The sequence below is a fragment of the Erithacus rubecula genome (assembly GCF_903797595.1).
Source record: "Erithacus rubecula genome assembly, contig: SUPER_Z_unloc_3, whole genome shotgun sequence".
NCBI lineage: Eukaryota > Metazoa > Chordata > Aves > Passeriformes > Muscicapidae > Erithacus > Erithacus rubecula.
Genome location: NW_027635944.1, coordinates 3,418,815 through 3,446,456, shown reverse-complemented (window position 1 = coordinate 3,446,456; position 27,642 = coordinate 3,418,815). Strand labels below are relative to the sequence as shown.

The 27,642-nt window shown below is 37.0% G+C and overlaps 1 protein-coding gene and 2 long non-coding RNA genes across 3 annotated transcripts in view; 2 read left to right on the top strand and 1 right to left on the bottom strand.

Annotated features, from left to right (window-relative positions):
• LOC306814858 (3'-5' RNA helicase YTHDC2-like) overlaps positions 1–19,580 on the top strand; it is a 30,429-nt gene extending 10,849 nt beyond the window's left edge. The window contains exons 8-30 of the mRNA XM_079331341.1: positions 221–328; positions 1,345–1,493; positions 1,878–2,013; positions 2,371–2,497; positions 2,772–2,837; positions 3,730–3,908; positions 4,083–4,179; positions 4,260–4,347; positions 4,440–4,520; positions 5,390–5,472; positions 6,503–6,608; positions 6,743–6,862; positions 7,199–7,471; positions 7,934–8,060; positions 9,003–9,208; positions 9,633–9,828; positions 10,938–11,047; positions 13,376–13,665; positions 14,083–14,260; positions 15,124–15,315; positions 17,183–17,365; positions 18,562–18,665; positions 18,816–19,580. Of these exons, the coding sequence (XP_079187467.1) occupies positions 221–328; positions 1,345–1,493; positions 1,878–2,013; positions 2,371–2,497; positions 2,772–2,837; positions 3,730–3,908; positions 4,083–4,179; positions 4,260–4,347; positions 4,440–4,520; positions 5,390–5,472; positions 6,503–6,608; positions 6,743–6,862; positions 7,199–7,471; positions 7,934–8,060; positions 9,003–9,208; positions 9,633–9,828; positions 10,938–11,047; positions 13,376–13,665; positions 14,083–14,260; positions 15,124–15,315; positions 17,183–17,365; positions 18,562–18,624 (3,158 nt within the window). The 3' untranslated portion in view covers positions 18,625–18,665; positions 18,816–19,580. The remainder of the gene's footprint in view (positions 1–220; positions 329–1,344; positions 1,494–1,877; positions 2,014–2,370; positions 2,498–2,771; positions 2,838–3,729; positions 3,909–4,082; positions 4,180–4,259; positions 4,348–4,439; positions 4,521–5,389; positions 5,473–6,502; positions 6,609–6,742; positions 6,863–7,198; positions 7,472–7,933; positions 8,061–9,002; positions 9,209–9,632; positions 9,829–10,937; positions 11,048–13,375; positions 13,666–14,082; positions 14,261–15,123; positions 15,316–17,182; positions 17,366–18,561; positions 18,666–18,815) is intronic.
• Positions 19,581–21,122: 1,542 nt separating this feature from the next.
• LOC306814860 lies at positions 21,123–22,277 on the top strand. Its single transcript, XR_013777266.1, has 2 exons — positions 21,123–21,856; positions 21,970–22,277. It is a non-coding gene; the product is annotated as an uncharacterized lncRNA (long non-coding RNA).
• On the bottom strand, positions 21,565–23,996 carry LOC306814861. Its single transcript, XR_013777267.1, has 2 exons — positions 23,349–23,996; positions 21,565–22,743 (listed from the first exon to the last, which is right to left on the bottom strand). It is a non-coding gene; the product is annotated as an uncharacterized lncRNA (long non-coding RNA).
• Between the last annotated feature and the right edge of the window lie 3,646 nt (positions 23,997–27,642).

Here is a 27,642-nt window from a genome sequence, read left to right as displayed (position 1 = left end):
ATTTCCTTTTTTGGATTTTTTTTTGTGGCCCAGTTGCTTAAAGAAAATAAACTCAAGTGAAGATACTCTTAGACTTTCCAAGGAATATAATAATTCATTAAATCAAGTCCTAATCATGTTTAATTCAGTTTCCTGTCTATACAAACTATTTTTAAGAACTACTGTACTTAATCCAGAGTTTGAGAATATCTAATCTTTCATGAATTATTTCTACTTTTAGTCCAAGGAAGACCTTTTGAAGTTAAAGAGATGTTTTTGGAGGACATTTTGCGAAGTACTGGGTTTACAAGCAAAGAGATGGTAAAGTACAAAAAAGAGAAGCAGCAAGGTTGGTGGACTTGTTAATTGTTATGGCTTGACATTGAGTCTCATTGGTTGATTGAACAACAAGGTGATTCTCTGTTAAAATTCTACAGTCATATTGCTAAATGAGACATGATTAGATGACAGCAAGTATCTTTAGAACTCTGTATTTACGTTGTTGACATAAATTGCGATTGCAAAAATATTTTTACTTTCAGTGGTTTTATTCTTACTTTTTTCAGTTGATAAATGTATTTTTCCTAATTAGTAGGAAGTATAATTACAAACATGGGGGCATTGCCCACATGAAAAGTATAGAAAGATAAGTTACAATGTGATGACATTTAAGTCCAGCCATTAGAGAAGGCAGGATTTTGTACATCTTGCATGGAAGTAGTTTCTACTATTAATATTTTTCAATGCATTCTTCAGACATGGATGCATTTAACATATTCAGGTCAAGGATCAGTAACACACTTGAACCAAATACAGGGGGTTCTTTTCAATTGGTAAGTATTTGGGTATATTGATCACAGTATTTGAGAATTTTTCCTGATAGCTGAAAGTAATGATCCTCATGAGTATGAAAAAAAAAAAACTGCATATTTATCATAGTGCTCAGCTCTGATCACTGTGGGTAGAGAAGCTCGGTTGAGGCACTGATGGATTCTACTGTTACTTTTACCTGTGCAGAAAAATTAGTTGTGGAATGCATTCCTCTTTTGGAACTCCTGGAGAAAGATCTGGATTGAGAATTGTGTAGAAATCACTTAGGAAGCTTGTTTGAATGCAGCAGTTTGCAGGCTCAATGAGTTAAGCAGCCAAGTGGTATTTGTTCTTAAAGCAGATGTTTGTTGTGGTGCACTTTGTGTGCCCTTAATCATGGAATTTATACTGGACTGGTAACAATGTTCTAGATTAAATAGGAGATCAAATAGTTTTAACTTTGTGATTAGATAAAGCTATTTCTTTTTAAGCTGAAATTAATGGATAATTACGATGACTGTAAAACTTTTAATGGAAATCTGTTACTCATTGTAGAAGAAAAACAGCAAAGCACTCTTACTGAGTGGTGTTCTGCTCAAGATAATAATAGTCAGCTGGAACCTCAGAGACCAAGACCTGTCCCAAGGGCAACTGAAGAATGTAGTCTGTTAGGTGATGATGGTGACACAGTATTTAATCAACTGGTAAGTTTTTCCTTTTGTTGGGAGGTATGTTTCAATCTGCATGAAAAACTGTTTTCTGAAGATACAACTCCTGTAGAATTTCTCGTAGGGTATTAACGTATTTAATAGATTATTTTTTTTTTAATTATCATTAATTCCTCTAACTGAAGTGTGCTTTTCACTTAAAATGGTTTGTACACAACTTTTTTTTCAGCTTAAATGGTTGAACTGCCATTGCTTTAAGTACTTGCATAGGATACTATAAATGCTTAAACCAGTACCTGAATGCTGCATTTCTGATTGTTACTTGGAAAAGCAACTGTTCAGTTTCTTCATGTGTGATACATGAGGCTAAAGATAAGTCTTGGAAGTCATCCATCTTTCGATACTCTTTTTTCTCTTCAGACTGAAAAAGATGTAAATTGCCTTGAACAATGGATAATAAAAGAGATGGATTCTTGTCTTTCTGATATCTGGTTGCATAAAGATATTGATGCCTTTGCTCAAGTGTTCCATCTCATTTTAACTGAAAATGTCAGTGGTAAGTCTATCATTCTATTACATTAAAAAAAAACTAACAAAATTACTTGAATTTTTGTGGCTACTTTATCTCCACTTTCAAATGTTGTTAGGTTTGAATTCTGATGCCTATTGGAAAAGTAAATAGAATTAACAGAATTAATGAATTGCTTTGAAGTATTAAATGTTACAGTGTGTCTAAAGTAATATTAAATTCACATGAACTGAGTGGTGGGATGAAGTCAGAAAACAAATTCTCTCTGGCCTGGATTTTAAGTGTTTTATAAGCCATAGTCATACTGCATTTAGGTGAAAAAGTAAGAAAGTTTTTATTTGGTTTGCTGATATATTTGTTTATTTGTTTATTTGTAATTTTCAGTTGATTATAGGCACAGTGAAACCAGTGCGACTGCACTAATGATTGCTTCAGGGAGAGGCTTTTTGAGTCAAGTAGAGCAGCTGATCAGTATGGGAGCAAATATCCACTGCAGATCATCTAATGGCTGGTAAAAACAAACAGACAAACCAAAACACAGATTCACTGGTCAATATACAAACGAGAAAGAAATTTCTATAACATTTAAACTAGTTACTAATTTAACAGACTATGTAAGCAATAATAAATTTTGACATTTGAAACATTTTCTTATATAACTTCATATAACTTCTATTCATCGCATTGTATTCTGAAAATTATAAATTGAATTCTTAATTCAGAGTCTTAGGCTGTGTGTCTTTTAAAGCAGGAAGTTTAGAAAAGTTTTCTGTGTACTCTTTCAGGATGGCTGTGGACTGGGCTAAGCGCTTTGGACAAACAGAGGTTGTTGACCTGTTGGAATCCTACAGGTAAGCTATAACTGCTTTGCAAGAAATAGTTGAAGGTAAATGTTGAAGGGCAATTTGCATTTTGTTCTCTAATCAGGACAGTTTTTAGTTTTTTATGCCTTCAAATCTGACTGAAATAGCAGGATTTACTTGAGATCAGGAATGTTTAAAAAAAAAAAGTTTGTTTGTATTCACTGCATTTCAATGATTATGTTTGTGCAAATCCTAAATAAATATAGTTAGAGTCATGTAGATTTCTTTCATATTATTGTTATCATTTCGACATGGGTATTGCCATCATGATTATATGTCTAGGCAGGATGAGTGTATAGACAGAGACTGATTACACCATATACCATTTTAATTTCAGATGCTTATTTAGGAAGCAAATCTGTTGCATTTTTATCTATACATTGTTGTCTATACACAGTAGCCATATTAAAGAAACTCAACAGAAGTAATGTTTATACCAGGTCTTTCAAGATTTGGTTTCTGATTAACTTACAGTTATAGTTCAGTTATCATTTTGTAGAGACCAATATTTTTTAAACACTTTTTGGTATAGTTTCAGTTTGCGTAATACCTGCTTGTGGAAGGAAAACATTTGGGAAATACATTTCTTTTAAATACTTCTTATTTAACAGGTGAACAAGTACTTGTCTTTATATTTTGAGTTCTTACACTTTTCTTATGGCTTTGTTTCAATAAAGAGTAAGAAAAAGTTATGCTAAAAACTGAAGTTTCAGTCAGTGGACGGTAATAGTATTTTGGACATGCTGTTCTGCTACACTTCAAAATTAAAATTTGGAAGGGAGGGGTAGTCTTGTTGATGTTGATCTAAGTTTAGTTGGTGGCTGAATGCAAACCTGAAACAAACAGCCATGACTCTGGTCTGTGCATTTTTCTATTTTAGTGCTTCAGCAGGGTTTGGAAATCTGGATGAAAGTTCTCTGGTCCAAACAAGTGGTAATGACCTTAGTGCAGAGGACAGAGAACTGTTGACCGCTTATCATCACAGTTTTGATGATGAAAAAGTGGATCTGGACCTCATTATGCACTTACTTTACAACATCTGTCATAATTGCGGGACCGGTAAGTATAGACACACACTTGCAGTTAATAACAGTACATTCAGCCTTTGATGAAGGCTGCCCTTCTTTTGGAAACACTGAATAGGTAGAACCTTCCAAGTACTTGTCTACACAGTACTGATACATATTTTAAGTGAATTTGCTGCTTAACTCTGCAAACACACTTCTTTTTCAGGAGCGATTTTAATATTTCTTCCTGGATATGACGAGATAGTTAGCCTGAGGGACCGTATTCTTTTTGATGACAGGAGATTTGCTGATGATGCTCACAGGTAAAACCTCTGGTTCCTATGGTTGAGGTTCTCATTGCATCTTTAAAAAATACTTATATATGCTCTTTGTCTTGCATTAGATATCAGGTTTTCATGCTCCATTCAAATATGCAGACTTCGGATCAGAAGAAAGTACTTAAGAGTTCACCTCCTGGTGTGCGCAAAATAGTGAGTTTTAGAGGACTTTGTCAGATATCTTATTAATCTCTTTTGTGTTTGCTTTTAACTTTAGCTTTGGTTGTTTATCATTTTATTTGCAGATTCTTTCTACAAATATAGCAGAAACCAGCATAACAGTCAATGATGTTGTATTTGTTATTGATTCAGGCAAGGTGAAAGAGGTATGATTGGTTAAAATTTTCTGTAACAAGTAAACTTCTAAGTGTTATTGTATAATATATAATATGTAATTTTTAGAGTACTATTTTAATAGTAGGCTGAGAGCTAGAGCATGTCAAGTAACAAAGATCACTGAGAAGTTTTGACGTTCATTTTATGACAAATACTGTAATTAGCTGTTATTAAACCTTCTAAAAACTATTGTAGATTTAAATGTTGATACATGCTTTTTTTTAAAATTTACAATTTATGTTAGTTTTTTTCAAACAAGTCTGTCTATTTAGACTGTCATGTCCCTGAGACTTAAGAGAGCACTGAGAGTTCCCTATGTTCTATTACTGTGTCATGTCCAGATCAAATCCATTAAGTTTTTAAGTAATTGCTTCTGATGTGTGGCTTTTGTATGGCTTTGAAAATGAAGTTGGATTTCATAGGGGAGATACATACCAAATTTCCAAAGTTCCCATGGCAATACAATTTTTCTGTAGTTTTGCATCAAATATAAGAAAATATGAATGTAATTTTCAAGTGAGACAAAGAAGAAGACTTTAATCAATACAATAACATATTTTTTCCTGATTTATGATAATTTAAAATACAGTCCATGTCTTTTATTGACTCAAAATTACCTTCTGACTAGAAAGAAAACTTCAGTTTCGTAAACTGTAGCACAAAGATAATGCAAAACATCTATTATAAATTCACTTGAAAGGAAGTACTTCAGAGCATGCCTTTATGCCAGAAGCTGCTGGTGTTTGGTCAAATTATTTTTTCTGCATTTTTAAGAACTTCTGTTAAGAGCTTAGTAATAACTTATATTTCATGTATCATGGTTAACCATGATTTTATGTTCCTTGCTCTGCTTTCATAGAAATCTTTTGATGCACTGAGTTGTGTTACAATGCTAAAAATGGTGTGGATTTCAAAAGCCAGTGCTATCCAGAGAAAAGGCAGGTAATAAATGCTTCATACTTACTTTTATTTTGCAGATATCCACCATCCCTATGTTAAGAGTAAAGTACAAACCTGTAGCAGCCACACTGGGTAATGTTTCTAGCCTAGTCCAGTATCATCTTGAACAATGGCTAATACTTCTCTGCAGTAAATTATGAGTCAGCATGTATTTTCTTGGAGTAATTTCCCAAGATACAGAAAAGTGGCTCTCAAGAATGCCCCAGAACTTACATTAGGTCTAGGTTACTGTTCCCCATGAACTGAATTTCTCCTTCTGGCATGTAGCACCCACAGCCACAGTTACTTGTCTGTGGGTAAAGGACTGCCCACTGCTAGTTTTTAATTGATACCCTGGCAACCTTTCTTTAGAAGTGACATTGAGCACTGATTCCTGGTTGACCATCTCCAAAGTATTCATGACTTAACAGGCTGTTATCATACTCTTCCCAGCACTGTGAGTGAGGGCTGGGAAGTTGTATGTGTTGATAGCAATGAATGCCTCTTTGGAAACATGATGTTGTCATTATTCTCCATGTTTATGAGCATGAATTGTGAGCACTTGCTATCTCTGTTCCTTCAGTCACACACTGTATGGTTTTCATGCTACCATTTGCATCTAGACTTCTGACTGGGGAATTTGAAGAGGAAGAAATAAAGTTTGCAACTTAGATTCCTTATGGCACAAGACGGCCAAGATTTGGATTGATTTCAAGTTAGCAAAAATATTGTATCACTTTATTTAGATAGGTCTTACCTTTTTTCTCCAAATTTTTCAGTGTAGGGTTAAAATTAAAATAACTACTAGAAGTATTTTTATAATAAAATTATATAAATTTCCATACTGTCAAAAACAATTAATGTACTGGAAAACTTTTAATATGAGGGACTTCTTCTTAACAACAAAATTACCATTCTCTTAGACCTTCTTCATCACTTGCATTCTAAATTTGTGTGGGTTGTTTTTTGTTTGGTTCATTTTTCTTAAAAAAGAAATTCTGATTTTCACAGCCTCCCACATTTTATTTTCCAGGGCTGGGCGCTGTCAGCCTGGAGTCTGTTTTCGTCTCTTCAGTAGGCTTCGTTTTGAGAACATGTTGGAATTTCAGACTCCAGAACTTCTAAGAATGCCCCTTCAGGTTCGTGTTTACGCAAAAGTTACAACTTCTAAAAAATATATAACTCCAAAATAGTAACTAATAATTCCAGAAGGTGTGAAGGTATTCTCTCTTTCCCAAACCTTACTAGTATTTTTCTTCTTTTTAACTTGCAGGAGCTTTGCTTACACACAAAACTTCTGGCTCCAATTAATTGCCCAGTTGTTGACTTCCTTATGAAAGCTCCTGATCCTCCACCAGCTTTAATTGTGAAAAATGCTCTGCAAATGCTCAAGGTCAGCAGAGGAATGCATTTAGATGGGAATTTGTGGTGTGGTAACATATCTTACTGACCTTTAGTTGTACTGAAAGTCTTTTTCACTTACATAATGATACTTGAATTTTTGTTTGTTTTCATTGTGTATGTGTGTATGTATTTTTCCATATTAAGGGAAGGGACTGCTGTAAAATCTCATCTTGAACTGAAACTAGTTTGACTTGCTTCTTTAGTGTTTGAGAGCAAATGTAGGAAATGTCCAATATTTGTATTCTTTCTGCTTTTGTTGTAAATTAATTTTGCCCCCTTCTTCCCTTTGTCCCTGCATCCCCACCTTTTTTCTTTTTTCACACAGACTATAGATGCCATGGACCCTTGGGAAGATCTCACTGAACTTGGTTATCATCTCACTGAATTGCCAGTGGAGCCACACCTTGGTAAAATGGTGTTGTGCGCCGTTGTTTTGAAGTGTCTGGACCCTGTTCTTACCATTGCCTGTGCTCTTGCCTACCGAGACCCTTTTGTGCTGCCCACACTGGCCTCCCAAAAGCGTGCAGCCATGCTGTGCAGGAAACGTTTTACTGCAGGAACCTTCAGCGACCACATGGTGCTTCTCAGGGCTTTCCAGGTACCCCTTCAGAAGGAAGACTGTCCACACATCAGGGGAATGATGTGCCAGCCAAGCTGGGTGTAGAATGTTAGACTGTGGCTTTCCTCTGTGTTGTACTCTCAGATTTCTGAGGGACACATTTTCTCTGATCTTTTCAAACCTGGTTAAATTTTGTGATTTCCAGCAAGATGCCACTTTATGTCCTATAACACTGATAACTTAAAATGGCAATCTTGACATAGTGATCTCTATAATAGCAGAATGAACTTAAAATAATGTCATTGTCATTATGTTTCGGTTAGGGAATGGTGAAAAGAAATCTAATAGTTAAATTAAAAAAAATTGGTTTGATACATTTACTCTAGTTAATGTAACTTAAATGTAACTTAAAATGTAACTTAAATGTAACTTAAAAATACGTATTTTTAAATTTTAGACCTTTAAATTAATAGGCAAATATTAAAAAATTATTCTTTACAGGCATGGCAGAAGGCCCGCAGTGATGGCTGGGAGAGAGCCTTCTGTGAAAAGAACTTCTTGTCTCAAGCCACAATGCAGATCATTGTAGGAATGAGAACACAGTTGCTTGGCCAGCTTAGAGCCTCAGGTAAATAGGTTGGAAAAGGTTCTAACATAATTTTAGAATTGTGTGCAAATTGTAAGGAGAATAGTGTTCACTTCTCATTTTCCTTCCTTAATTTGAAAAAGACCAGTATATATTCATGCTGGGTATGGGGGAGATGCTAGGGTGAGAAATGTGGCTGGGGAACACTTGGCATAACTGAAAACACCCTGAATGTTCACTATCCTGCTGTCTTGCAATGTGAGACATTTTCCTTGAGTTTTTATTTTCTAGTGAATTTTTTCTTGAGACAGTTGTTAAAATGAGTTCAGACCCAACTTCTGGGGCAGAGTCAGTTAATTTCAGCTGAAGCTGGATGTCCCTGGAGAGTGTCCTGAATAAAGAAGTCCCTTTAACCCTTACTGTCAGACTACCCAACCTTCATGTACCCTGCTTTTGCCTCACATTCTCCTCTTGATCCAGTGGCAGTTTATGGTCTGGGGTCTTCTACTGCCTCAGTGTGGACAGCCCATTACCTGCTCTTATATTCCAGCTTGAGCCACTTGTGTGGCCCTCCAAAGTCTCATCCTTTATTCAGAGGTATCTGTTACTTCCCCTGCTTAGCTGTTCATGCTAACAGTTCACCTACACTACATTTAAAGTTCACATACCCTAGGTTTTGAGCAGAGTCCATTCACGCTAAATTGTAAGCAATTTGAAATTGAGCTACACAATTTCTATAACTCTCTTAGGTAAAGAAGTATTGTAAAAAGTATTTCTATTCTGCATTATCATGAAACCCCTTACCAGGAAGAAATTCAGTGTAAGAATTTCCTCTTGGTGCTGTTAATGTTGGCAGTTGTAAAAAATGCAACTAATTTGTAGTTTATTTAATTTTTGTTTTACAAATTCCTTTTGAGGAGCAAAAAAATGTAAATCTTAAATACAAACAAATATAACACAGTTTTGATCTCTTTATTTCTACAGGCTTTGTTAGAGCCAGAGGAGGAGCCGATATTAGAAATGTTAATGCTAACTCTGAAAACTGGGCTGTAGTTAAAGCTGCCTTAGTGGCTGGGATGTATCCCAATCTTGTGCATGTAGACAGACAGAGCCTGGTTTTAACTGCACCAAAGGAGAAGAAAGTGCGATTTCATCCTACCTCTGTTCTTAGTCAGCCTCAGTATAAAAAGGTAAAGCCACTTAAAATTTTTTAGAAAATGTTTTTTTCTGGCTGGTGATAGAAGGAAAAATTGAAGTTTATTTTTCTGGTATTTCAGTTAGTCCTGCTAAGTGGAACAAGACAAAATAGTACAAAGAAAAAGCTAGATGTAAAAATATTTTGAAGAGGTAACAATCTCTGCTCATTGTTATAAGGAAAAAGTTCTGCTCTGAAACTGGTATTTCTTTAGATCCTCTTTTGAAAGTAAAATATTTTGTTTCAAGGTGACAGGATAACTTTTAAGTCTAGTTGAATATATTTGTGCTTTTAAGATTTTTATATATGGCAATATTTATGTATTTATTTCTACATACATAAAGTAAGAACTAAGTTAAAATTTGTTTTTGACTACACATAGACCATAAAATAGCCTAGTCTTGTTTGCTCCTGCACAGATTCCCCCAGTGAATGGCCAATCTGCAGCTGTTCAGGCCCTCCCTACTGACTGGCTGATATATGATGAAATGACAAGAGCTCACAGGATAGCAAACATCAGGTGCTGTTCTGTTGTGACACCCATCACTGTGGCTCTCTTCTGTGGACCAGCTAGGTTACCAAGTAATGCTTTACAGGCATCTGCATCCTGTCAAGGTATACTGAAGTTTGGATTTGGAATGTTTGCATTGGTATTATACTAGTATGTGATTTGGAAAACTTAATTTTCAAGTCTACTTTCTATATACTTGGGCTAATTCTTAAAATGACAGAGCTATGTATAGTTCCTGTAGGTGTTCAGGAATAATTTATAGGCTGTGTAACAAATATCTCTTGTTCAAGGGTTTTGTGAACCTTTGTAAGTTCATAAAGTTTACAGTTCTGGAGTCTCAGAAATTACAGTGTGGTTTTTTAAAAAATAAATGCAACCAACATGTTTAAAGACAGTACTAGTGCTGAGAAGTGTAGTGTGTATATTTTTTCTAGAGCCTCATTTATTTGATACTTTGAACCAGATTATTCAAACTGAATAGTGCAGTTACAATTAACATGGCCAATAATCATATTGCTTCCAGTGGACACATGCATTTGAAAGATTATTTTCTACTGATAACTTTTAATGTCAATTGGTCATATTATTAACTACAGGTAGAAGAGAATTTATTAAAATTTTCTTTTTTTAATATTTAAGTTGAATACTTTAAGATTAGAAACAAAAATAATCTTATCTGTTGTCAGTTCTGCAGAAATACTAGTTTGAATTGAAGTAAGAGTCCAAACTGACTTTCCTGACTTGCTATGACACTATTACCCTTAAAATAGTGTTAATGCTGATTGAACTGTGCTTTGAAAAAGAAAAATTAATCCTAAATAGCCATGTGCATTTATAAACTTATTTTGTTAATGGGCTTCAAATGTATTGTTATACTAAGATATAAAGCAAAGAGCTATGTGTAGTTTTACAACCAACTTCAGGAAACAATTTGATAAAGGGGGCTTGTTATTGATGAAGGTACTTGAAAGAGTCAGATCACATCACTGTAGGTGTTTATGTAGTAGGGCCCTTAAGAAGTCTAGGAACTTGTTCTGCTTACTGAGGCAAAGATCTTCACTGGGGTGTATATGCAGAAATGAAAATGTTTACAAATGGTTACATTTTAAGTGAAAATTTAGAAAGAAAATTAGCTTGTTGATACTACAGTAACGTTTAAGTTTTATATGTAAATAATACAGAAATGTTAATGCACGTTTTATGATGCATTCAGGAGACAGGGTATCCAGTGATAGCAGTGACAGTGAGATGGAAGACAGAGCAACCTCTAATGTATCACTACTGAAGCTAGATGAATGGCTCCACCTCAAACTGGACTCTGAAGTATGTAACCTATCACTTCCATGCTTGTTTTGTGTAGAAGAATATTTATGCCATATCATCCTAAAAAGATTCCTAAAACAGTTGGATACTCAAAAATTTACTGTAAGAATGGTTATTTTGATCCCTTTAGATCTCTCAAATTTACAGGAAAACATATTAATGAGTTAACCTTTATTTCATGAATTCAGTAATAAATATGAAAAACATACAAACAGGGACTCAATCTCCTTTTGCCCAGGCTGGTCAATTGTGTGGATTCACATACTCAGCATCCAGGTTTTAGGGCTTCCTGTGGGTTGTGACAACACATAACTCTTTAACTCTTGCATCTGTGAGCAAAAAGGAAGAAAGAATTAGTGTTCAGTGTGACTAAAGTGACACATGGATTCCCCAGTATTCTCGCCTCACTTTAGGGAACGTCAGTACACACACACAGAGCAATAAACAAGAACAGTGCAGCTCTGCCTTTTGCACCAAGAGATCTTTTGTGAATTTCTGAAAACAGAATCCTCAAACGAGCGTAGGGATGCTTTTTACTTAGGTGTGTGCAGTTTGTGGGAAATCTGAAATGCCCCCCTTGCTTTCTAGTCTGGCTCACCCCTGTTGCGGTGGCCAGCTCGGTGTGGCTGGAGCAAGATGTCCTTCCCCTATTACAGACTACACAAAACCAGCAACCCTTCTGTCTGTCAGAAACCCTTCTGTCTCTCCATGACACCAATTTATGTCACAATTCGCTCAACCCGAGCGGGAGTCGTGATGGTTTGTTCGACCTCAGAGTGCAAAAGACAAAAGGCAAGAGACTCAGGTTTGTTTAGCAGAAAGCAGTAATACAGTTTATTGCGTGCCAACAATTCAGCTTTGCAATAGAAGAGAGAGAAAGAGAGAGAATTAAAAGAAACTAAGTAAAAGGTGGGAGAGAGAGAGAGAAAAGAGGGGGATATAGCTACCAAGAGGAGGGATGTCATCTTTAGGTTGTCTGATGACAGACACGTCTTCAATCCATTGGGGAGAAAGAGATCTCAAAGTTTCTTTAGAAAAGTCACTTTTTATTGTCCTTTTCTGAAGCAAGGGGCCTCTGGCCAAAAGGTGGGAAGATTTATGGACTATTGTGTGTGGAGATCATTGCTCCAAGAAACAGGTACAGAAATAGGACACTACAGCCAGTACCCTGCTCAAGAGCAGCGTACCATGGCAAGCACCAGGCACATGTAAAAACAATCTTTGGCAAACATCCACCTCAGCCAGGCCAGAACTGAGGTCCAGAGTGAGTGGTGGGGTCCTGGGGTCTCAGTCTCTGATGATGGTCGTGAAGCAGATTAGAGAAACTTCAGACTGACTATTACATCTAGCCAGCTGCAAGATTGCTCATTGTTCTTCCTCTGTCATAATGGGGTTGTCCCACATATCACTGGAAAGCAGGAAAGTCTCAGCAGTCAGCTGCTGTTGGATCTGCTTCAGAAGCACTTTGGGTAAGCTGATGTTCTATAATTTCCAGCTTGGAAATCTGTTTGATCCATTTCCATAAGTTTGATCCATTTCCATAAGTTTGATCCATTTCCATAAGTTTGATCCATTTCCATAAGTTAAGAGATTCTAAAGAAACTGTCAGACATCAGAAAATGGCTGCAAGTAACAGCAAGCTGTGGTAGTGGCTGCAGTGGCCCTCCTGCTCTTTGTGGTTCCCTGTATTGCCTCTGTGGTGTTCCCAGCACACAAAACCTTAGACTGAGCTGAATTACCAAAATCTGAGCAGGAGTTGAGAGAATAGTAAAAATAGCATCTTGTGTATTTCCTTTGCTGAGAGGATGACTAAAGTTGCATCACTAAAATGAAACTGGAACTGCTGAAATAAAGTTACTGTCAGATTTTATGAAAAGAAGAAAAAATCCCCAGCCTTTGAAGATACAAGTTTTCTGGTTATTGTAAAGCTCTGATTGTGTTAGAAGGTAGAGTAACCAGAGTTACTCTACCTTTTCTATCAAGTATGCCTAAAGAGCCCATAAATACAAACTGAACTGGCAAGAGGGGCATTAGACATGAAAAGACTGCTTTTAAAGAAAAGATAAATTTTTTAAGTGAAAAATTAAAATCTCTGTGTATTTACAATGGAATTTTAAGTATTGTGCTGTGCTGCATGAAATAGACCTAAGGAAAGAAAAGGTAACAGCTTAATTTAAATGGAAGGTTTACTTCCTCTCCCCGAGACCTTAGTCTTGCTTTTCAGTTTGCCAGAATGCCAGCTGCTGCCTTATAGGTGAGATGTAGGGTATCTTTTGCCTAACTGATGTAATTTTTATTAGTCTTTAACAAAACTGAAATTCATTACAGGCTGCTGGTTTGCTATTGCAACTCAGACAAAAGTGGCATAGCTTATTTCTGCGTCGTATGCGAGCTCCTTCCAAGTCGTGGTCTCAAGCTGATGAAGCAACTGTAAGAGCAATTGTAGCTGTTTTGACTGCTGAAGAACAGTCTGCAGGTTTGCAGCAGCCTTCAGGAATTGGTCAGAGACCAAGACCTCTGGTTTCTGAAGATCATCTTTTAGCATCTACACGGAGATCAACAAACACCAGGAGAAGTACAGCCGAAACTGAATTCCCTGACTCTTCTAATGCTGGAAAGTAAGATGTTGAGATCTTCTAGGGACTGCAGCTTGTAATTTATTTATCTATGAAAGCATCACTTGAATTTCTGCTAGTATTAAGAAGAAAGACACAGTATAAATGCAGCTGAAAGCTTTGATGCTATCCTGTGCTTTGTTGTAGTTGTGATTTCATTGATATTTATTTCATATATATGCTGGCTGTTTGGGAGAGCAGTCAGAAATAGTGCCCATGAGTTGTGCTCCTTGGGAAGTAGCAGTAGAGGTTTAACCATAACACTCAGAATGAATGCATGCTTTTCTTTTAGAGTGTTAAATATGTTTTGGAATTACTGTAATATATGTGGTCATCAAGTAGGCTGATATGTAGATATAAATTGTTCTGTGACCTCTTGCAAAACTCACACTCTGTTGTGTATCTGCCTTTACTTTTTAGAGTTCTAATGAGGTCTACACGTCCCATACTTCATCAGCCAAAGAAGTACAAACAAAAAAATTTTTTGCACTCCAAACAAACTTCTGATGACAGGTCAGATCGATCATCAGTGAAGTCTGCAGACAGCAGTAGCTTCCCTAGCCCCTGTGCTAGTCCATGTTCTCTGATACCTGGAAAGGTACAATTCTCATAAACACACTACTCTGCTTTTCAAAATTAATAGAATCTCTTGCTGATATTTTTCAGCAGCTATCATGTATTGTATTGATAAATTGAGACCCTAACATAGATTTTCATTGTTAACAACCACATAATATTTGTTTTGGAATTGAAAATCAAGAATAAATATTCTTGTTGTACTAGTTTAATACAGTAAAAATAGTATTATTTGGAGACTTCTGAAGTAAAGTTGTTCAAAGCAGACAAAAATGGAATTTTGAGTGGTGGGGTTGTTTATTTTCTTTTTGAACCTTGGTATAATAAATAGTGACAGTGTATACAGTACATGCATTTCTGAACTCTTTGTATTCTGTCTTCTTCTGTTTCCATTACAGCATACGTTGGTACTGATTCTCTCTAAGTTCTGTGTTGTCTGCCTCATTATGACTTCTTGGCAGTATTTTTTATGATTATTTAATAAAGTATTCATTTTTAGTGACGTTATTTTCATAACTCTCCCTGTATTTTTTTAATTTAGCCAGTGTTACAGGGAGAAAATTTGTTTCCTGAAAATGGAAATGCAGTGTGCTGCAGGCTACCAGTCTAGGGTGATTAATTTTGTATCATCTGAAATTGTCTCAGACTTCAAATAATTGTAATTAATCACTAGAATATGTAGGCCTGTTCTGCCATAATTGTTTGCTCCCCCTCTGAATGAATTATAATTTTGGAAAGTGCTTAAAAATGTAAAATAGATGTAAATATACTTGAGGAAGGGGAGGGGAGAAACTCAGTGAAGGGTCTGCCTTCATGTGTGTAGAACTTCAGAACTAAATCCTAGTTTATTTCATTGTATTTATTAATTTAATTTAATTCTTGCAGGCTTCACCGAGACAAAATATGCCAGTTCAGTACTTTATAATGAAAAGTAACAACTTGCAGAACATTGAAATTTCTCAGCAGAAGGGTATATGGTCCACTACGCCAAGTAATGAACGAAAACTGAATGGAGCCTTTTGTAATAGCAGCATGGTTTATTTAATATTTTCTGTTCAAGGGTCTGGACACTTCCAGGTGAGTCGTTGGCTGATTCCAACTATTGGTGGTGGTTGATAGTTTAGGAGAGTGCAGCAAATGGCTGTATATAGCATGAAGGGCTTTTCTTATGACTTCTGACTTTCTAGTAGGTAGACTATTGTGCTAATGTTTCTGCTCTGGAAGAGTACTTTATTCTTTTCTAGAATAGTCCCTTTTGATGAACTCTGTTTTTCCTGCAAAGAATAAAACTAAATTGCCTCCAAACATAAAGAGTCAGAATAATGTTTCTACTATACATAAATAAAACAGCAGAAATGAAATGAACAGAGAAATCCATACAAAGCAGGGAATTGCTGCTGTTCTCTCTGTATGCCAAATAAATGTTGTAAGTGAACAAGAAGATACAATGAAGTCACACCTTTCTAAAGCTGGGAAACTCATATGCCTTTAATGCAAATTTTAGTAAAAGCTGTTTTGCTTGAACTGTACTTTCTCAAAGTTAGGAAAGTCATGGCCACATTTCTTCCAGAGCCATCTTGAGTTCACATTTAGTTAGGTATTTATCAACAATTTCCTGACAAATTTGTGGCCAGTTTAAAGGTAAAGACTTAACCTGCTAGTGAAAAGTTGCAGGTTAACTCTGTTGTAGAGCCTCCTAAACTCAATTGTTCCAAGTAAAGAAAGTTCAGATTATATCTTTATATATTATAAACTATTAATAGAAGTCAGCTGGACTTAAAATTTAATGAACCAGTCTAAACAAAGACATGCTGGTGATACCACAGAAGGATTGTGGTGAATTGTACATATGTGTGGTGAAATGTGCAGTGATTTGGCAAATGCCATATTAGAAAGTAATTTTCAGCATGCCAGTTGAATCTGAAAATGGGCTGTTATGTCGGTGCTCTTAGACAAGAGAGCTGGGAAGGAAGGACTCTGAGGTCAGGATGTAGGTAGATTATGTTGCCTTGCCCTTCCAGTTTTGGCAATGCACTGGATCTTCATGGGAATGTGAGAATAACATTTCTAATATTATTCTCTTGCACCAGGTGTCTCTACTTCCCACCTGTATTTTTCCTCTGTTCCTTTTATTAATTTTCATAGAGTTTCATTTAAGGCTTGAGCTGTCTAGGACTGTGGGAGTATGTGCTGTAACTTTAGGCAGTGCACTGCATCTCTGGAACTCCTAAGTGTCAGAACTGGAGTAAATTTGCCTGAACAGTTGATACATTGTGCGTGGCCTGGTTTTATTTTTGGTTTGTTGGTGTGTATGTTTAAGGGGTGTCCTTAAGTAAATTAGATGCAATCTTGCATTTATGGTTTCTTTCATTTCCTTTCTGAATACTTGTCTTGTTAAAATTTCTTTCAGCTTCATTAAAGAAGGAGCTTTTAGCAGCTTTGACTTATTTCTTAGGAGAATAGCTCTATGCTTTTAATTGTGTATGAACATTTGTTAACAAAGAGGGAAACAAGGGAAGGAAGGAATGGAGTTTTGAAAAAAATTTGTAGAAGTAGTTAGGAATAGCTAATGGACATAGAACATTCATCTTGATACCTTGCACTTCAAATGTTTTTACAACAGCTTTTCAATCTTTGTTACAAAGCCTAAAAAAAAACCCCTGAATGCTTATTGTGAGAGATTAATTGAAACATCTCTCCTTTGTGGTCAAATTCTAGAAGGTATATTTGAAGTGAAAAAACCAAATGATGCTTCTAACTTTCTAGGTGTAAATATTTTGGCAGATCTAGCTTCACGTGAGTGAGTTTTTGAATCACTTTGAAACTAATTTCGTATGAAACTAATTTCAAAGTTTCATATGAAGCTCAGTTGTTTATTTAATTCCAACAAAAATAGATATTCTCTCATTATGTTTGTTCTTTCATATTTAATTTTTTCTTCCAGGGTTTTGCTAGAATGGATTCACCAATAGGATCTGAGAAAAATCAGGACTGGGGATCTGCTGGATTTGGAGGTGTATTTAAAGTGGAATGGATCAAAAAAAAAAGCATTCCTTTTCAGTTTGCACATCATTTGGTCAACCCTTGGAATGACAATAAGAAAGTACAAATAAGCAGAGATGGCCAGGTAGTTATTCTCTTCTTAAGTCTTCTATACTTGGTAGAACTGTGTTTTATTCATTAGCTTGTTCAGCCTTGAACTCAGCTGTGCTCATGTATGCATTAATATGAATCACAGTTCCTTGCTGCGCCTTGTACCTTCTGCTAATGCAGAATTACTGTTGAAACAGTGGATTTCTTAAAATGAAACCAGTTTCTTACTTAATGTTGTTTAAAAAAGATATTTAAAGCTGAATTTTTCCAAAATAAATGGGGTTTTGTTCATGAGGTTGTTTTTTTTTTTCTTCTTTTTTTAATCCCTGGAGGCTTGTTTCCTATTTGATTCAGATGTGTTCCCCAAGATAAGATAGTCTGTCATATCCAAATAAGTGTTCATAATTATAGGTTTACATTTTCCATTAAGCCTCAAGAGAATCTTGATATTTGAGGTAGAATAAAGCTTAATAAAGTTCTCCAATTTGTTAAAGCCAAATGTCACTACAAAAAACCAGAAAAGAATTTGCACAGGAATTCTCTGTGGCAGTTTTTGCATTCTCCTCAGTCCCTTCCCAAAACCTCTCCTTGATACAAGATTCTGGAGCTAAACTTTTTGTATTATTTTCTCACTGCTTCCCCAAAACCTCTTCAGTTGTAAAAATGAGGAAAGGAGCATACTGTAAGAAGAGGGTAAGGAATGGAGCACATACTGAAATTAACAGTGCTTCTCTTCTAAATATCTCTTAACACTTAAAGAATGTCAACAGTGTCAGAAATAAATGATTTATATTAATGTTTGTGATTCTACCAAGAGCCACTGCATTATCTGTGACCTGCCTTTCTGCATTCTCCACCACATTTAATGGAATTAAACTTAGAAGATGTGGACAGTAATTATTTTTATTTAATAAAGAAGTGACCTGTGGAAGGCACAAATTGAATGGTGCATCTGTTCTTGGGGTGGTGTGTTCATTGGGAATTCTTTTGTAAGAACTGGCATCTTGCCTGAAACAAAAAACCCCAAACAACCTGTAGGCCAGGATTGCTTATGAAGCTTTTTAATCTTCCTTTTGAACCCTTGTTGTAGGGATAATTTTAATACTTCACAATAGCAAAAGTAACAACTCTTTCAGAAAGACCACCAGCAATCTCTTCTAAGGATTTTTTAATAAATAATTTTTATATGCACAATGCTTATGACTTTTCTAATTTCCTGATCCTGTCTAGGAGCTGGAACCACAAGTTGGGGAGCAGTTGCTGAAGCTTTGGGACCATATTCCTTCGGAATGAAAAAACTCAACTGATTAAGCATGTCTGATAATATGATAGAGGTAGTTATTATTTCATGTATTGTATTCTGATTTTATGATAGAGGAAAAGGTATTGACATGCACTGTATCATTACAGTCCTGTCATTTGTAGCTTCTGGAAGAGCTGGTACACAGAGGACTAAATATTTTCTTCCTTTTGATTTTTTCTAGTTGATATTGTTGAAACATCAGCTCTAACCACTAGAACCAGCAGCATGCCTACAATACCAAGATAAGAAGAAGATGGCACAACAAACTAAGTGCTGAAGCTCTTAGTCATTATGTGCAGCTAGCAGTGAAAAAAAAAGAGGGAATTATATTTGTTTCAGTGTTTCCTTGTAAAAAATGTCAATAAGATTATCCACCAATCTTTTTTTGACTGAATTATTTTTTCTACAGTAGTGTGCAGATATTTGAAAGTGTGGTAAAGTTCAAAGATAAATTTAAAGCAATGCACCATGTGTAAGCTGTTTCTGGGTTTAAAACAGCACAGCAGACAGTTTACATCTAAAGCATTCTCAATTCAGTAAATATGTGAAAGAAACAAGCTTAATATTAATTAATTCTTGCAGTTTGAATAAAAGAAATTGAGAATAGATGTCTCCAAGTGTGTTGGGAAATTCTGTAATTGTTTGGTGAACTTCTGTATGCACAGTACAAGAAAAAAATATATTTATACAAACAATTAGACAGCTGGAGAATGAATTCTTGTTTAAATACAGGAGGGAAAGAAGCATGAGGCTTTTTTGAGTGTGGATTGGACCAGTGGTATTTCCAGTTTAAATTTTTTTTTGCCCTTAAAAATACTCACTCTGAGAAGTTGAATCAGTCTTTCATAGGCTGGGGCCTAATGGTATTCTAGTAGTTCACTAACTTGGGCATTGTTATAAGATTTCTACTTCTTTTATAAAAAATAAAAGATAATTACTAGTAAAACTTGCTTAATATTTCAATGTAGTCTTCAATTTTTCTTTCTGTACCTTGTCTTTCAAGTTCTTCTCTTTCTTCTGTACTACTGTTGTTTTGGTTTTATTGGGCTTTTCCTTAGTCATTACCATAAGGCTATTACAAATTCAGTCTGCTCACTGTCAGTGTTGCTCATTTTTAGGTTAAACCAAGAGCTTTTTCTGCTTCTGAACTTCTACTTAATTTCTCATGTCCTCTCAGGATGTTCTCATAGTTCAGACTATCCTGTGTATTCATTAATTCTGGCACAGCATCATTGGAAACTTTAGTTAGACCTGCAGTAGGCCACTGCAGGATCTGGTGCAGTCAATAAAAAGACTCCAAGGATATGAGTGGCTGTGAAAGAGGAGATGAAAAAGATATCCAAAGATTTAAAAGAAAAGGGATCTTTAGCCATTAAACTAACAAACAAAAATTTTTAGAAACAAATATGTGTATATATGTTTTCATCTTGAATCCAGATCTGAAAACTCGTTTGCACCAAGTAGTGTTCTTCAAAATCCATCTCTCTTTTTTTCCCTTGGGAGACATTTATTAGTAGTTTAGCACTGTATTTATTTTATATAAAAATAGTCAAGATAACCTACAAGAACCCTGCACTTGGAAAACAGTCACATTTTTTGCATGTTGCTCCTTCTGTCTGCCAGTCAAGATGCAATTGTTTCATAAACAGGCCTCCCCAAGAAAAGCTGTGCACAGCAGGTTCTGCTCAAATCCACATTCTGGCTGAGACAGCAGATGGAAAGCCAAAGTTAGTTTTTAGCTGCACTGCAACCATTCTCTCAAAATCAGTTGTAGTAGGACTGGCTGTTTCAGTGGGAATGTGTTCTGCTGGTTTTTTATAGAATCATGGATGGAGTTTTTAAAGTTGGAAAAGACTTTTAAGTTCACTGAGTCCAAGTCTTAGCCTAAAACTGGCAAGCCACTTTCTCTTAATCATTCAATGAGAGTTGTTGAGGATGCTGGAATTGAAAAATGGGGAGTGTCTAATGAGTACAAAAAATGAGCTACCACATAAAGAAAATAAAAATAACGTATTTACTTAGCAGAAATTGCTGACATAGCAGGCTGATAAACAAGAAAATAATTAATTGAATGTGTACTAAATGTCTATAGGAAAATAAAAAATTAGCTTTTCTAGGTATCTCACCAGCTAATCTGCTCTCAAATTTTCAGTAACTATGTAAAATTTTAATTAGTTTTTAGCATAAATAAGATTGGAGAAGATACTTGTAATTAATTTATTGAAAAAAAGAATCAGAAAATCAAACCCATTTAGTGATGCTTCTCATAAGAAATATTTCTGAACTTTCTGCACAAATGAAGATAGATTGGTTCTCTACTGGTGTAGTTTTGCCAGGACGTGTAACTTCACTGTTTTGTTTCACATTTGAGCTGTGAGAACCCTAGAGGACACATGATGGTTTTGCATTTTGTGGAATTATTGGAAGTATTGTTTTTCAGCTGTAGAATGTTCCCATCAGTGTCTTAAACTTGGCAAGATTCAGCCTTTCTCTGTAGGTGAAGAAAATGACTATATCATAATGAAGAGAATTGACAGCTGAACATCTGCTTTGAAGACTTTTGACTTGTCTTCTTACCACACAGCTTCTGAAGGCTCATAAGCTTGACCTCCATCATTTGTTTAGCCACTTCCCTGGTAATGCAATCACTTTGGGCCTTGAATATTCAATATGACACCAACTCTCACCCTGTCATTGCTGATAGCAGAAGCAGTTTGGCTATCCGAAGATTTTTTAAGAGGGAGATTGAATATTAATGCATATCATTAGGGAAAAACACAAAATAACATCTGCAGAGAACTAACCAAGAAAAGCCATCCCAGCTTTAGGGATAAAGGGGAGCTATTTCTGACTAGCATGTCAGAAGCCTCCTTCCCTGAATTGGGATGGGAGAGAAACAGTTGCTTATTTTATGGAGAGAGTTTTTTGACATTTTGAAAATGGCTATGCTGTGACTATCATTGTATGAAGGTTACTATGATTTGTCTCCATGTCTTCCTTATCTTGGATAACTTGTGATTTCTATCTGGATATTATGGCAGGAATATGGTGAAGAGGGTCCTCCTTGCTGCTGAAATGGTGACCAAGCGTGGTAACTCTTTTCCCTATGATTTCATTACAACAGCTGTAGTATTGAAATTGGAGGAAGAAACTGGTATACTTATTACAAACTTTACACACTTTAAATGAGGACACTGAGCCTAAGGTGAATGTAGTTCGTTTGTGAAAAACTAAGGTGCTAGTCATGTCATGTCTGATGGTTACCCTTTCTCCACATGATCAAAGTGGTCACTGCTGTTTGTTAACATGGCATTTGGAGGAATCCTGAGTACAAGGACCCTAAGAGGTAAACTTACTTCTTTGTAAGAGTAGAAGCTAGAATGTGTCTTTTTCTCCCTAGATCTGAAACTGATGGAAACTGTACTAAAAGGTTCAACTTCTCAGTGTGCCCATTGCACAAGGTACTCTTACTTGGCAAAAACTGGATTTTGTGGACTTGGTGCCTTTCTCTATCCTTCAGGTTTTTGGGTTTGTTTTCTTCTTTAATTGTCTTCATGCTGTCAAATAACCTGTATGAAGTAACCTGTGAATAACCTGTGTAATGAAACAATAGATAAAAGCTTTTGTATTGGTCTTGCCTGAAGTGGTTCTGCAGTTGTTCTGCAGTCTCCTGGAGCATTCCCATTGGCCTGTGGGACAACTGGGATGTGTCTATTGACTGTTTAAGGGAACCATAAAAGTTTGGATTTGGATCACATCTATCGGTGGACAGAAAGTACTGAGAGGTAAAACAAAATAGTGTCTCTGAATTTGGAAGATCATAAGGACCTCCTTGCTTTAATTTCAGGTGAGGATAAGTACACTATGGAGCTAAGATCCAGACCCAAATGGAAAGATGCTGAATTTCACACTAATTCCTGCTTGTTCTGTTAAAATAGATGCCTCTATCTTTCCTTTCTACAGGTCACAGACCTGTAGTCTATGAATCCTGCTGGGGGTTTATACTCAGTTTGGCTGGATTGCAGGTAATTAGTACCAAATACAGAAAGGCTGAATTTGGCTGATGCACGGATTCTGGACATGTTAAATTATGGGAAAAAATCAGCTGTCTGCTGTGGGAGTCTTTGTATTGGAATGGACAAACGCTCTGTATAAGCTGGTGTTAAAGTTTCAGTTTATTGTGAGGGTGTGGGTATACAGAGTCCTGCTAAGGGCTGTCAGCCACAGCCCAGAGTAGGACAGAGAGAGAATGGGGGTAAGAAAGAACTGAGAGAGTGAGGTAAGAGGGGGTGGTAACAGTAAGAGGTAAGAGCAAAACAGCGATTTCCCATTTACAATACAATAAATCTTCTATAATGAATATTCTAATTTCCATTAACCGGTCTAACACAAGATACAAATTTCTATAGCATTTACATACAGTCTATAAGAATCATTACATTACCATAGTGTGTTATACTTTAAACTCTAAAAACTATTCTTTGGACCCTAGCAGGATCTTCTGTGACCTTTGAACCTGCTCTCCAGCAGAAGGCATTGCTCTATTAAGAGGGGATTACTTTTAGCTGGCCATCCTATTGTATTCTAGTTATTGAGTAACTGAGGTTTGGTATCTCAAAGATGGCTTTCATTTCAATCTCGCTTATGGTTTCTATGTTCTCAGAATCTAAGCATTTATATTTGTAAGGTTTTCCTGGTTCATCCTTCCCAATACTCTCCCTTACTGGTGATTCAATGCCTAAATGAAGAATAATGCGAGAAGTGGCGTATTGTGGCTGGCAAAACAAATAGACCTAGAGAAGTGTGGTGAAAGCTTGGAGAATAGCTGCTAAAAGTTCCTCAGGATAGTATCAGCTGTAGAAAAGCGTGCATATGCCAGATCTAACTGGGGAGTAATGTCTGGGAGCTAGTCCAAAATATTAGATCATGCTGGTTTCTTCTGAGGGATATTGATGTGATACAGTTCCAGTATTTGACGAAAGTCTCCTGGGATGTGTGGTGGCCTAGCTGTGTGCTGGTCTCCAGCATGTGAGAAGGCTCTGTCTGGGAGATGACATTCAGATGCTTCTCATTCTTGTCAGGGCCTGGCAGATACATGCTGTTGATGTTCTCCTCCAAGTGGGGCAATGGCAGTTTTGGGTCCTGCTTGTGCAAGGAAGCTGCCACGGGCAGGCTGTGTGCCTGGTTCTGTGTGGGTGCTAGCTGCTGGCTGGGCCTCTGGATCCCAGTGGAGACCAGCCGGGAGGCTCGTACAGGAATGCAGCTCCTGTTCACTGTGTATGTGTCACGGGATGAGGTGTGGTGCAGTGCAGCCCCTGAGCTCTGAGGGGCTGTGGCCATGCCCTGCTCACCGTGGTTGCACCTTCAGTGTGGGATGGTGTTCTTCTCTATTGGCATCTCTGTGGTCCTCTCCTGCAGGACAATTCCAGGAGATTGCCAAAAATAAGAGGAGGAAATCTTGAGACACACTTTGTTAGGGTGTCCATGGTGAAACCAACCCCTTGTAAAACCCCAGTTAAGGGAAGGGAAGCATCCAAAACTTATAAATACTTGTGATCAAAAGCAACAACAAAAGAAGCAGGGTTTTACAGAAATAACTTACACACTTGGCATGGAAACTGTTATATTAATCTGTACACCATACCCTATATGCATAAGACAGAGGGGTGTAGTGAAAGAGAAGGGAGAATAGAAAAGATAGTGAGGGATGGAGGGAGGGAGGGAGGGAGGGAGGGAGGGAGGGAGGGAGGGAGGGAGGGAGGGAGGGAGGGAGGGAGGGAGGGAGGGAGGGAGGGAGGGAGGGAGGGAGGGAGGGAGGGAGGGAGGGAGGGAGGGAGGGAGGGAGGGAGGGAGGGAGGGGAAAAAAAAAAGAAAAAGAGACGAGCAGTGTTGGTTACAGCATCAATCCAGGTGATGGGATGTCATTCCTCAATCCATCATTGATCCAGCTGAAGCAATGTCACTCTTGGTTAAAGCATTAAATTTGATGATGAGATTTTAGTCCTGCTTCCAGCGTTCATGCAGATGATGCCATCTTCATGGTCCTAGGAGCACTTCCACAGGATTCAGGGGGATCCTTTGTATGGGTGGCTTTCCCTGCCCTAAAGACAGCTTTTTGCTTCCTATGCCAATTTGTCGCCATGTGTGTTGTCTGTTCTTTCAGACCTGCCTTGAAATGACTCTGTGGCTTTTTCATGTTCTTGACTCTGCTCTACAGTCCTCATTCACTTCTTGGCTTCTTTCCTGCCGTTTTGCTGTACTATGTTGTGTTTAGCTCCAGGGACTACAGCAAGGATCTTTCTCTAGGAGAAGTGGTGTCCTGCCTCCTCATGGCCCCTTCTCCAGTCACAACTTGTTCTTTCCCATATCTGGTTATTACCAACATTGCTGGGCTCCTCCCAACAGCTCTCACATGTTTTTACCAGGAGTCCTTGGCTGACTCCAGAGCCATCTGGCCGTCAGTGCTTGAGACATACACTGGCCTCTTCTCTTCTGGGATTCTCCACCTGTGTTGCTCCCGTGGGACACTGAGCAGGCTCAGGGCCAGCCAGCGTCTCTGGGGCCTGGCCGGCGCTGGCAGTGGGGCACTAATCCTCAGATGTTCCCCCATGCAGGTAGAGGGCACAGCCTGCTCAGAGGCTGCAGAGCCCACGGGAAGCAGGAGGGACTTTGGACATCCTGATCCCTGCTGAGGCCATGGGCTTCCCTGTGGGAGCATAGGGCAGCGCTGGCACCCGGCCATGGGCCTGTGCCTCCTGAGGCCTGAGCCCCTCTTCTGCAGGAGCTCTGGAGCTTTGATCTCTGTCCATTTCCCCATTGACTTTCTGTGTCTTGTCTTCCCTTTTGGACATTTCTGTGTTGTGTCCTACTTAGGACAGGTCCTGGACTCTGTAATCTTTCCTTTTCTTCTGCTCTTTGTTCATGTTCCACCTTACACACATAGGAAATACAATTGACAGAACTGATGAAGAGGGCCTGGAACTGATCTTTACTGGCAGGAAAGGCATAAACATGGTCCTTCCAATGTACTTATAAGCAGAAGAATTTGAGAGAATAGGCTTTAGCAGTCACTTAAAGAGGCAAAGCATTTATGAGTATGATGAAGCGAACTTCCTGAAAAGTGGCCCTTTTGTTGAGATGATTCTAACCTTGTTAAACTGGCTGCAAGGTCATTTCGTTGTCTGAATATTTTCTTGCTTTTAACATAGGTTTGTGTGACTCCTCGTTAGTTATATCTGTGTTCATTGTTTGAACAAGCTGAAAACTCCAGGTATGCCCACTTTTGAGAAACATTTGAGGGAACAACTCAATGTGGCTGGCTTTTACATGTGCATTATCTTTTACTAACATTCAGGTCAACATAGCAATGACATTTAATTTTACAAGTCTCTGAATGCATCTTCAAAAATTTGGTATTTTTCCTCTTTTTTTTTTTAATATTTAGAAAATATGTACTTTGTTAGACTTTATTTTGTTTTTCTGCTTTTAAAATTACTCCAAAGGTGAACATAGTATAACTGGAGGGGTGGTATGGTCTTACAGAAATAAACATTTTAATAGTGATTGCAATAATAAGTGATTTGTTTGGGAGAAGCTTATCTATAAGTGAGACCTCCATATTGATTCATAGATATCTTAGAACCAAAAATAAATCCAGAAGAAACTTACCCATTAGAATATATGTGATGCTAAATATGGGGTTTAATTCTATTATATGTACCAACATGGTTTTAGGATATGACATGGAATCAGGACACTATTTCTGCCTAATAGCTTTCACTACTAGGAAGGTTTCGTGAAGGCATCTCAATTTCCTCTTTCTTAATATTTCACGTGTAAATTTAATTCTGATTTTATCAGATATTACTGAAACAAATGGATCTGAAACAGTGTGGCCTAAAAGGCTGAATTTTCTTACTCAAATAATATTGTTACTTAATTGGTCTCTAAAAATCTTCTTACATTACTTTAGAAATTTCTATTTAATCTTCCTTAGAGACTGTTTCCACTGTAAATAACAAAGATGATTTTTCTTCACTTAAATTTTCTTTTTTTTCTCCCCATCAGCCTTCTGTTTTCAGGTTCTAATCAACTTTCTGGAAGCTCCTGTAAGCACACATCATCACTAGGTGGTGGTGTTCTGCCAAAGAAAAGCTTAACATGTGGGAACTACAGATGCATGAATAAAGGAGAATGTAGAGATTGCAATTATTTAGTTATTGTAGTTTTTTTCTTTAAAATTTTGTGAAATTTATAAGTTAAGGGGGGAGAAAAAACTTCTTTTCTGGTTGATTTATTTCAAAATGACAAATTATTTGTTGTGGACCTTAAGTAATGGCCATGTACATGAACAATTGCATCTGCCATCACCAGGCAGACTACTGCTGTAAAGATCTAGGGAAGGTTGGTGGCACCTGATACTGCATTTCAAATCAAAAGTTTAAAAATATACCTGGAGTCCATATAAGAAGACAGTAAGGAAGATGCTGAGATTGACATATTGTTATGAAACATTTCTGCTTTCATAAATGTATTTGCTTTGTTTTATGTTTTTCTTATCTATAAGGAGGCGCAAAAATGTTCCTTAAAACTGGGACGGCCCTCCCTTAAATAACAGGATAATTGTTGCTTATGTCACAGGCAATTGTGTGCAGGGTACTTGAAGTTTCATAAGAATAATCTTTCAATAATTTTGAAACAGATGTTAAAATCTCATCAGTTTTCCCCCAAATGCTCAATTTCTTGTTATCTCCCAAAATTTTGACCAGATGGGTAGAATTTGACTTTCTAGAGTATAACGGAAGTCTTGTTCTTTACCTCTGTATTAAAAAGAAGCTGAAAATATATATTTAGTTATTTTCTCTCTTGAAGTTGCTGATTGCAGCTTATGTTACGAAACTTGCACAGAGCACCTGTATGCTAAAATAAATTAATTCAGTCCTGTCTGCCTTTTGATACAGACTTCTCTGTAGCATGAGTCTCCTTTTCCAGCAAATACAAATACTTTC